Source organism: Camellia sinensis, chromosome 11 (assembly GCF_055761805.1).
Source record: "Camellia sinensis isolate YWXY chromosome 11, ASM5576180v1, whole genome shotgun sequence".
Taxonomy (NCBI): Eukaryota; Viridiplantae; Streptophyta; class Magnoliopsida; order Ericales; family Theaceae; genus Camellia; species Camellia sinensis.
In genome coordinates this window covers 131,465,819-131,477,807 of record NC_138971.1, presented here as the reverse complement: position 1 = coordinate 131,477,807, position 11,989 = coordinate 131,465,819, and the positions used below count along the sequence as shown (strand labels likewise).

The 11,989-nt window shown below is 34.0% G+C and overlaps 1 protein-coding gene across 1 annotated transcript; it reads left to right on the top strand.

Moving 5' to 3' along the window:
• Positions 1–6,546: 6,546 nt before the first annotated feature.
• On the top strand, positions 6,547–7,008 carry LOC145802632 (uncharacterized). The gene has a single exon (XM_082895391.1). The coding sequence runs from the start codon at positions 6,547–6,549 to the stop codon at positions 7,006–7,008; it is 462 nt and encodes a 153-aa protein (XP_082751517.1).
• The last annotated feature ends 4,981 nt before the right edge of the window (positions 7,009–11,989 follow it).

The window sequence follows — 11,989 nt, the reverse complement described above, 5'->3', positions numbered from 1 at the left end:
TGCATTCATCAAATTGATCCAGGAAATTAGGGGAAAAAAATATGTGGTGTTTGTAAAACATCAAGTAATGTAGAAGCATATAAAGGGGGAAAAAATGTTGTTGCGCCACATTGTGGTCACAAATAAAGAAAGTGATTTGCCATTATTTGAGCAATGGGTTTGGGAAAAAAAATTGGGCAAATAAGATCATCCTGTACACTACATAAGTTCCTTGCATGTTTTCATGTTGTGATGGCCCATTTTGCCACAACGTCCACACCGAATGCGTTGCACAACCTCGCCCTTCGATAGAATTCTTTTCCGTTTCGGCCTACCGAGAGGACGCTTGTACACAGATGGCGTAATGAGATAGTCTGCTACACTAAAATTTGGATTCCCCACAGTGGGAATTGGGTGGATGGAACCCCCATACGCTACCTTGTACTCGTCGACATGGTAAAACGATTCTATGGCATCATAAATGTTCTTGCCACTATTTCGAAAAGCAACAACAGCGTGTGAACACGGAATTCATGCGTCCGAAATTCATGCGCACCCCAAAAAAAAAGTTAGCCAACATTTGTAATACCGAATGCCTATCCAGCAGACAAGAACGTCTTCTTCTTATGGGGACAATAATCCGATAACAAATTAGTACGGTCCTCCATATCGACCGTTTGCCAATCCGTAGTGTTGCTCAGACCATCATGGGAGGACCCTACTAAACCAAGTTGACTGCCCGACACATTATTTCGCATTTGAATTAGCATGCCAATATGATCAAGACCAAATGACTTTGCAAGTGACAACATGTTTTGCACATCATCGTCGTAGTCAACCTTAAACTTGTTGTACCCAGAAATGGTGAACAAGAAATAAACCAATCCTCGATTGGAAATATCAAATTTGTGACAAACACTGTCAACCAACCGAGCATAGTTGAATGTTTGGCAGATACATAACACTGCATTTTTTTGACCGAACGTACACAACAACAACACTGCGAACTCCATGCCTGACAAAAAAACCACATTAAAAGCTGGGCCAAAAAAAAAGAACACATATTTTCAGGTAGCATATCAGAGAACATAGCCACTTGCTATGGGTGTTGAGGCTAACATTATTGGGATTAAAAATCAGTGCGCAGTAAAACATATTTCAAAAATGAATATGATGGTTAAAACACCCACAACAAAGAAAAATGTAAAATCTTCCACCTGATAATGATGATATAGGCGTAAGGTTAGGGATTGATGGTAAATCGGGAGGACCATTTGTTTTTCCAAGCATGAAGACAATGTTCTAACATGCCCAATGTTCTATCGAAAACAATCTGTCATACAATTACACAGCCATATGAAGACGATGTTCTACCATAACCAATGTTCTATCGTGGACAATGTTTGCTCTAATTTGGAAAAATTAATTAAATAACAGAACAGAAAAATAAAATACTGGCTGTCACCAACAGAACAATGTTCGTGTTTGTGGTTTTTAATTTACATTGTTAATGTTTAATTTAGCACATAACATCAGAACAATTGGACAACAAACACATCCACCATTTACAACCCCTTGAACAATAAAACCTAATCCACCATTGACAAACCCCACAAACACGTATTCAAACATTACAAAAACCAATCCGCCATTGCCAACCCCCAACGACACATTACAAAACCAGCCACCATTGACAATCCCCTCATCCCCCAATATATTCGAACATTAACAAAAAACAACAACCCCACGTACCCATCCCAGAAACACATCACCCCCCACAGTTATCGGGGGCACAACATAACCAACCCAGAACACATATTACACCAACTAACAGAAAAATCAAATCAACTAAGACTGAATTGAAAAAAAACAAAGCACACCCACCATTTCCGAAGTAGAAGATTTGAACAGCAACACCCAAAAACCCTCTACCGCACAAAACGTATTCAAACACATCAAGAACACATACTGAGAAAACACCCCAACCTCCCCCCCTCTCATCCCGCAGTCCACGCACCCCCTTCCTCCAAAAAAGGAATGTTATCCCATACCTTACCAAACCAATAGCAACAAAAAATCAAAAGAAATCGTAAATATGGGCAAAACGGTCAAATACATATACAATACATACAAACAAAAAATCATACCAAAAATAAAAAAGGATTAAATGGTTTTAAAAAGAACACCGAGGACTATATAAAGAAACATTTCCCCTTATGGGATTTATGAGTAATTTTTGTATTAATAATTTTGATAATTTTATGGGATATTTACACGCAAGTTCTAATTTATGAACTTATACTCCATTAAGTTTTAACTAAGATTTTTTAGACTTTCAAGTCCCATTAAATTTTTAATAGTAAGAATTACCCTTTAAACAATAATTGTTTATCATTTATGATTATCTATAAAGGAATATAATGATTTGACATTTATTTTGATTTATAAAACTTCAAAATATCAACTTTCAAATTGAAAAAACTAAAATAAAAAAAAATTATGTGCAAAAAAAAAAAAAACTAATGTGTTTAGTTTTAATTTTTTGAATTCAATTTTCTGAAATTTGAGTTTTTTGTTTTTCGTATTTTTTTTTTTGTTTTTAGTGAATATTTTTAAAATTTTAAGCATTTATTTTTTATTTTTTAGATGCACCTTACTTAGATGTATCTAAATAGTAAAATACTTATGAAAAAATATTTTAAAAAATTAATAAATACACAAAAATACAAAAAATGTACTGAATTTTCGTATTTTTTTTATATTTTTTGGTATTTAGTGTATTTTTTAAAGATTTTTTTTCACAAATATTATATTCTTTAAGTGTATTTATGTTAGGTGTGTCTAAAAATTAAAAAAAAAATGATTAAAATATTAAAAATTTTCATTGAAAACATTAAAATACGAAAAATAAAAAAGTAGAATTTTCTTAAAAACTATTTTCTGAAAACTAGAACTTTTTGAAAAAAAATTGAAAAAAATGAATTATTTTTTTTTGTGCAAAACTAAAAAATTTGTGTCTATAAAGAAGTATGATGATGGAATATTGATGTGTAAAACTGAAAAAATAAAAAACTTTAAAAATAAAAAAAATGATAATGTTCTTAATTTTAAAACTGAAAAAACTTTTAATGTTTTTGATTTTATTAGAAAGTTGAATTAAATCAATTAGTAGAAGGGAAAAAACGTTTAACCTCCTGCTTTATTTTTTTTATTAGTTAGTGAAACAATTATCTAGAATATTATTATACAAAATTGATATGTTCTTAGTTTTAAAAATTAGGAAAAATTGACAATATTTTCAGTTTTACTAAATAGAATTTATTAGCTCAAAAAATCTTAAATAGAACATAAGCTACCATAACATTTGTAAATAGAACTTTTAAGTAATTAATTCTAATTTTTTTTATTGTTCATAAGATAGTAGTTATGAATTTATTTATTTTTTTGTTAATTTTGTTAAAAAAAAAGTTTGAATAAATTTGTATGGGACCTACACTCAAATGGAATCCACAATCATGTGAGTATAGTAAAAATTTGGGTGTCTTGTATTTTTAAAATTTTTTTGACAAAGAGATACTTGTAATTTATAGAATTACTAGTAATTTATTTTTTAAACAATTTGTAATTTACCGTTTTTATTTTGGATAAATTATGTAAATAGTCCCTATATTTTATACGATGTGTCAATTTGGCTTTTATTGTTTTAATTTGTTCGATTTTGCCCTTAATTTAACGGATCATGTCATATTAGTCCAATAAATAATAGCTTTTAGGTTTGGTGAACGAAAAAGTCAAACGATGAATCAATTTGATCCCTATAGTTTACATGATGTGTTAATTTGATCCCTGTGATTTTAATTTGACTAAATTGACACATCATTTGATTTTTCGTCTACCAAACTTAACAATCGTTTTTTATTGAACTAATATGACACAATTTATTAAATTAAAAGGCAAAATCAATTAAACAATTTAAAATAATATAGACCAAATTAACACATCATATAAATTATAAAAACCATTTACATAATTTAATTTTTTAATTTTTCTTTTAGCTTTCGGTAGCCGGTGGGCAGACACGGTAAAATTTACCGTGTTATGTAGCATCCTTCATTCATATATGCTGTTCTGTGAAGTTGCTTTGGATAAACAACCCCCCCCCCCCCCCCCCCCCCCCCCCCCCCCCAAAAAAAAAATAAAAATAAAATAAAATAAAATAAAATGGAAGATAGTAGGTGCTTTCCTATATTCAGTGTTTGTGTGTTTATAAATAATAGACATGCTCCACATTTCTATTCACAGCTCTTATTCTTCTGCATTGCTCATAACTACAAATTCATTGTCACGGAGAGGAGCCAGAGAGAATGGAACAGAGGCTTCACCAAGCATCAATAAAAGGCAATGTCACATTATTACATCAAATACTCAGAAAAGATCCACTAGTTCTTGATAGACTTAACTCTGGTTGGTTTGGTCGGAGTCCTCTACATGTGGCTGCATTGCATGGGCATGCAGACTTTGTGACAGAAATTCTGCGCCTAAATCCAGATCTTGCTGAAGTTCTTGACTCTTCACAACGCTTGCCCCTTCACCTTGCGTCAACAAAGGGGCATGTTAAGGTTGTACAAGCATTGACATCGGTAGATCTTAACATGTGCTTAGCTCATGACAAAGATGGTAAAAACCCACTTCATCTTGCGGTCATGAAAGGCAAGGTCGATGTGTCGAAAGTGCTTGTTAAAGCCAATTCCCAAGTGGTTGAGGTCGTGATGGACCGAGGTGAAACCATCTTACATTTATATATTATGCATGATCAGTTAGATTGTCTGAAAGAACTTATGAATACCATTAAAAATAAAAAGTTGTGAAAGCTAAAGATGAAAAAGGCAACACCATATTACATCTAACTGTGGCGAATAAACAAATTGAGGCATGACCATAATCAAGATTATTAGGTGCTATTTGGTAACACTTACGTTTTTAGTTTTCTATTTATATTTACAAAAGTTTAAAAAACTCAAATAAAAATTTATTTGGTAAAATTTTTTATTTATAAATCAGTGGTCTCAGTTTATAAATTTGGTCAAAAAATAAAAACACAAAAAAAGTGTTTCCATTTTGAGTTTTCAGTTTTTTTTTTTTACCACCCAACACTAGCCACCACCCGCCACCATTTTCCACCACCGTCTTCCACCACCACCACCCACCACCTGCCACCACCACCCACCTGCCACCCACTCGCCGCCACCACCCACCCTTTGCCGCCGCCACCACCAACACCACCACCTCCACCACCACTACCCACCACCCACCTGCCATCCACCCGCCACCTGCCACTACCATCCACCACCCGCCACCTACTTGCCACCACCACTCACCACCCACCTGCCACTACCATCCACCACCAGCCACCTGCCACCCACCCGCCACCCGCCACCCACCTGCCACCACCACCCACCACCACCACCACCACCCACCACCCACCACCCACCTGCCACCACCACCTACCACCCACCTGCCACCACCACCCACTCGCTACCACCTACCACCCGCCACCGTCACCCACCCACCCGCCACCGTCACCACCTGCCACCTACCCGTCACCACCCGCTACCACCTGTCACCAGCCACCCACCCGCCACCACCACCACCACCACCCACTCGCTACCACCTACCACCCGCCACCGTCACCCATCATTACCACCCACCACCCACCCGTCACCACCCACCACCACCCGCCATCCGCTACCCACCTGTTACCACTACCCACCACCCGCCACCACCACCCACTCGCTACCAGCCACCACCCGCCACCGTCACCCACCCACCCGAAACCACCACCACTCGCCACCTAACCGCCACCACCACTCACCTGCCACCACCCGCTATCCGCCACCCACCTGCCACCACCACCCACCACCCGCCACCACCACCACCACCACCACCCACCCGCTACCACCCACCACCTGCCACCGTCATCCACCCACCCACCCACCACCCACATCCACCCGCCACCACCTACTACCACTAGCTACCCACCACCTACCGTCACCACTTTCCACCACTGTCTTCCGCCGCCACTTGCCACCACTTCCATTTCTCACTCTTTTTTATATTTTTAAATTTTTTTAAACATTTTGTCAATTACCAAACGCGTTTGTAGTTTATGTTTTTCTAAAAATAAACAAAAAATAAACAAAAATCAGTTTATAAAATTTTTGTAAATATAAACTGAAAATGTAAACGTTACCAAACACATTATTTTTTTTTTTTTATTTTTTATTTTTTTGCATTAACCAAAAAAATGATTTAGCCAAAGTTGCAACTAATTAACATATTATTATTATTTTTTTTTTTGACAGGCCTTAAACTACTTGCTTACCAATTCGACACTAGATGTAAACATAAAAAAATGCTAGCAAGTACACAGCATTGGACATTCTAGCACAAATTAGAAAGGATGTGGAAAATTCAGATGATATTAAAAATAAACTCCGAAAAGCTGGAGCCATGAGCCGCACAGATGTGGGATAGTCTGAGTGGTTGGCAAAGAAAAAGGAGACAATAATGTTGGTGGCAACGCTCATTGCAACAATAGTTTTCCAAGCTGGGATGAGCCCTCCAGGTGGTGTTTGGCAAGACAATTTAGATGGACACAGAGCTGGAGAAGCTGTAATGGCTTATAATTATCCAGATTCATACCCATATTTCATTTGTGCTAGCACGATAGGATTTGTTGCATCCCTAAGCACAATCTTGTTGCTCATAAGTGGATTGCCATTCAAGAGGAAAATTTTCATGTGGATTCTAGTTGCAGTCATGTGGTTGACAGTTACATCAATGGCAGTAACATATGCAATTTCTATTGTTGTGGTCACACCAAAAAATGACAGAAAACCACTCAGTCATACTATTACAGTTGCAATTATTGTGTGGTGTAGTCTAATGGCAATTCTATTCTTACTACACACGGCTCGCTTAGTGAAAAAAGCAATTGGCGAGGAATGGAGTAGACATCTAGGCATCTAGAGAATTCAGAAAATAAACTTGCTTGAACTACACCAAGGTGTCTGAAAAAATATTTAAATTAGTTTAAATGAGTCGTGCTAATGTTTGGTCTTTGTATTGTTTTTATCTTGTTATTTGATTTTCATGTTTAATGCGTGCAATTCTATTATTTTTTATTCGAATATTAAATTTATCTTGTGATGTAAAAACGAAGTGAAAATATTATCATTATCGATCAATTCTATCATTATGAACAATTTTTTTTAAAATAAAAAGTAATTATGCACACATTTTAAAGAGTATATACCATAGAATTCATGATTAAATTAAAATTTAACAAAATGATGACAATCATAATATTTATACATAATTTCATACCAAAATTATGAATTTTTAAAAATATAATTGACATTAATAAACATTTATTTATAAAATGATGTGATCCAAGACTACCACCTCGGATAATTCTATGTACACTTTTCACACTAGTACAATTCTGAAGGTGTGTTAAAAAAAAAATGGGTGTGAAAAGAAATTGGTCTAATTACACCGACTACCCTTCAGGATTCTAACAATTAGAGGGCCATCTTTTTTTGGTTCAGGAAATTATACTGCCCTCATTTATCAAAATTATCTGTTAGATAGTGTTTGTTACTGAATTAACTAAATTACCCCACAAATAAAATTACACCATTCTAGTTGAAAAGTCAAAATTTTGGTGAAAGTGAGTCGAGTCCAACCAATTAATAAGTTGTTGAAACTTAATTTGATAATTTAACGGATTTAAAATTATGTTCATACTTATCTATATAATGAGTCAATCTCGAACGAGTTTTCAATGAGTCAAACACGAGTCTAGCTCGAGTAACATGATTTTTTATTGTACATAAAAATTTATCAAGTCGAATAGTAAGTTGTTCAAATTTGACTCGAAAACTTAACAACCTTAAATTGTACTCAAACTTGATTTATCTATATCTATATTATATATAAAGTGAATAAGTCACTTGGTTCTTGAGATTTTTTGGTGAAACTCCCTTTTTTGAGGCTTTTTTTTAAGATAAATGACATCTCAATTAATTTAGTTTCAAAAGCCCCCTGAGAAGAGGCACGTGGCCTAATATGGACACACCATAATTTCTCTTCTTTTTTTTTTTTTTTTTAACAATATTGTCCTTCCATGTATATATATATCTTATACTTGAAAATTTGATCTCATATATGCATGGATCTTATATATTTGAATTAGTGAAGACGATCTCCGAAATCAATGAAGACGATCTAGAAATTTGAAGATCTCGCCGCCAACGATCTCACCATCAGTCAACAATAGACTTTCTCGCTAACGACGATCTCACTGAATTTGCCACATGTTCTCCGGCAATATCAAAATTTATATCAATGAGAGCTTACATTTCAAATGTGTACAAATCTATATCAGATTTTGAGAGTTCTATCGAGATTGAGAGTGTTCTTCAAGTTTTAGAGGTTTTGTTTCGATCACGTGTTTGATTATTGTTCAAGTTCGATCAAGTATGTTGATTTGTTGATTAGTTATTTTTGTTTGTTTGTTTTTATTTTTGATTTATTTTTATTATGTATGATTTGATTTTGTTTGATAGAATGAGAGAAAAATTTTACTTTGGTACTATGTGCTCTGTTTTTGTTTGCTAGAATGAGAATAAAATTTTACTCTGGTATTATGTGTTATGTTTTTGTTTGATAACACCGGAGTAAAATTTTACTCTACGGTTATGTGCTCCATTTTTGTTTTATAAAATGAGAGTAAAATTTGATAGAATGAGATTTACTCTGGTATTATGTGCTTTGTTTTGTTTAATAAAATGAGAGTAAAATTTTCCTTTGGTCTTCTGTGTTCTGTTTTTGTTTGATAGAATGACAATAAAATTTTACTCTAGTATTGTGTACGTTTGTGCTTCAAATGATGAAACAGAGTAAAGGGAGAGAAACGGTTCAATCATTTCATATTTGCCCATTTATATGAAAGGGTATTTCATTCTTTTGATTATATATTTTTTTAATTTGAGGGAGTTTTGAGACTATTATTTTATTATGTGGGCTTCACACAAAAAAAAACCCCAATAAAAGGGGTTTTTCATCAAAAATCGATTCTTCTTATGTCAGGTGTCTCTTATTTCTCTAAGAAAATATAAAAAATTTAAATATTGAGGTGATGAAAGAGACATGAACCTAAGACTATTAGTCTGGTAAGCAACACTTTTACCATTGAGCAATAGACAATACATGTTTTTAATTTAAGATCAAAATTTATATTTTACTGATTTAACAGTACACTTATCGGGTGGACACATCCCCACTAGTTTATATAACGAGTTGATCTCTAACAATTTTTTAACAAACCGTATACAAATGAACTGGAGTCACTAGGTTCACTTAGGGTTGTTTTAGAAAAATAGTTAAAAACTGACTTTTTGACTTTTTTTAAAAAAACGTATAAAAAAATATGAAAGATGATATAATTCAAAATTAATTAAAAATTAAAAAGTGACTTTTAATCTATTTTTCAAAAGAGGTCGTAACAACTCAGTTGCCGTTCCAAAAAATTGTTAAGCAATTTCCATGAAACCAAAACACCATGCCGCTGCCATCCCCTTGATGGACCACCCCTTCCCGGCTGCCACCTAGTAAGGGATTGTTTGGGGCGTCCTAAATAAGTGCACTTTTTATCTTTTTAGACTAAGAAGTTGAGGTTGAAAATATGAATGTTTTGGTTAATTTTTTGACTTTTTATGGAAAAATGTGTAATAAAAAATTGTAAAAATTATTTTGTAGGGGAAAATTAGAATTGGGAGTTGTGCAGCCGTAATTGTTAACTTTTGATGAATAGTGATAACTTTTTAACTTTTTGAGTAACTTTTTGACTTTTTAACTTTTTTGGAACTTCCCAAACTTGGCCTAAGTAAGCCACCTCTCTAGAAAACTGGCATTTACATTTAGGTCTTGTTTGGACATGGATTTTTTTAAGTAATTTTTTGACTTTTTTACTAAAATATGATGTAAAAAAAATTAGTATATTTGGGTTGACTTTTTAGTTTTTTACGAAAAGATGTGCAAAAAATAGAAAAAAAAGATAATATTTGATTTTTTGGTATAAGTTGTTGGCTTTTTGAATTTTTTTTTTTTTTTGTGGCTTTTTGAGTTTTTGACTAAAATTACCACTTGCCAAATGAGGCTTTAGTCAAGGAAAATGTTATGGATCTTAAATTTTTTATCAAATTTCTCACATGGGTGTGGGACCCACACAAAATCATGTATGTGTGAATCCCACGCTCATGTGAGAGGTTTAGTAAAAAAAATTGATAATTTATTTAGAGTCCTTAACATAATTCTTTAGTCAATCCAACAAGTATTGGGATCCGCTAAAAAAATCTTATTTTTTTCAGAAATTTTTTGAAAAAATTACATTATAGTGTTATATTGTCTGAAATAATTACAAATTTATGAAAAATATTATAATTTTAATCATTAAAGTTTATAAAAATTTTCATAAATTTGTAATATTTTTTTTGTTTGGAAAAAAAAAAAAAGACATCTGGTTTGTTATTTCCTCAATTTTTGATAATAGTTTTAAAAGAAAAATTTATTTTTTATTATTTTATTTTTTAAGTTCCTCTAATATAGAAGAATCTCAAAAAGTTGTTAATTTTTGTTTTACAAGAATTCAAAAAAAAAAACTCAATAAAAAAAAATCAACTATATTTTCACTTTTTGTTTTTAATGAACAATCTTCAATCATTTATTTTTTTTTAAATTTTTTTAACCAGTCTAATTGAGTGAAATCTAAAAATGTAAAATAATTAATCTTTTAAAACAAATCAATATGAAAGCCAAAAAAAAAAAGTCGACCCGAAAAACATTGACAAACTAATTCACTTGAAGATAATAGTGTCACCCCCAAACCAGAGAAACAAACCAAATTTATTAAGAATTGTGTGGGTGATTTTCTGACTACACTGCCAAATAGGTACCTAGCTGGAGAGCACCGGCAAAATAGATTAAGCCCGAACGACCTGCAACAGAAAGAAGAGTTTTCGGCGGTGGCTCGTCCACCTGGGGGCACTCCAACGATCAAGTCAGTACTCAATATCTCTCAAAGATAACCAATAGTGCTTAACTCACTAGACAGAATATCAAAAGCATACAAGACATACCTTAGACCCATGAGGGTGCTTCTCTTTTATAGCCAACATAATCCTAGTCCTAATAGAAGCTTAGCTCCAATGGACTTAGGATTACTGCTAATCTTGGACTCCAAGTAGGATTAGGATAAACTCTCTAAGAGTCTCATCTTTACCCAAACTGAAGTCTTCTCTCATTCTAGGACTCTTGTCCCTTATCCGCCTATCTCGGATTCCGATATATTCACAGATAACCTCGGCTTAACCGAGATCATCTCGACATCATGACCATGACACGTGGCACCTCGGCTGGCACTTCGGTGACACCTCGGCCGCGTGTTGTCATTCAAAAATTATGTCCTCACAACTGCTCCCTAGGTTCTATTACCTCGGCATCCTGAGGTGATGGAACCTATATCATTCATTCCTTTAATCACGACCCCGGTTTAACTTCAACTTGTAAACTTTTGTCAAGTTTCAACAAGTGTTAAACATAATCTCGGTTTAACTTCAACTTGTAAACTTTTCTCAAGTTTCAACCAGTGTTAAGCATCATCTCGGTTTAACTTCAACTTGTAAACTTTTCTCAAGTTTCAACAAGTGTTAAACATCATCTCGGTTTAACTTCAACTTGTAAACTTTTCTCAAGTTTCAACAAGTGTTAAACATCATCTCGGCAAGTTCTTCTCTTCTCGGATTTAATCATATTAGGCTGAGATCTTGTCTTCCGGGATTGGCTTACTTGGGCTGAACTCTTGTCTTCTCATATCCAGTGTTATCTCGGCTTCACTACGGCGAACCATTTCTCTTCTCTGGTTTGGACGCATTTGTCCCCGGCGTGT

Coding starts and splice junctions, on each gene's coding strand:
- LOC145802632 (XM_082895391.1), top strand. CDS start 6,547: ATGTTGGTGGCAACGCTCATTGCAACAATAGTTTTCCAAGCTGGGATG.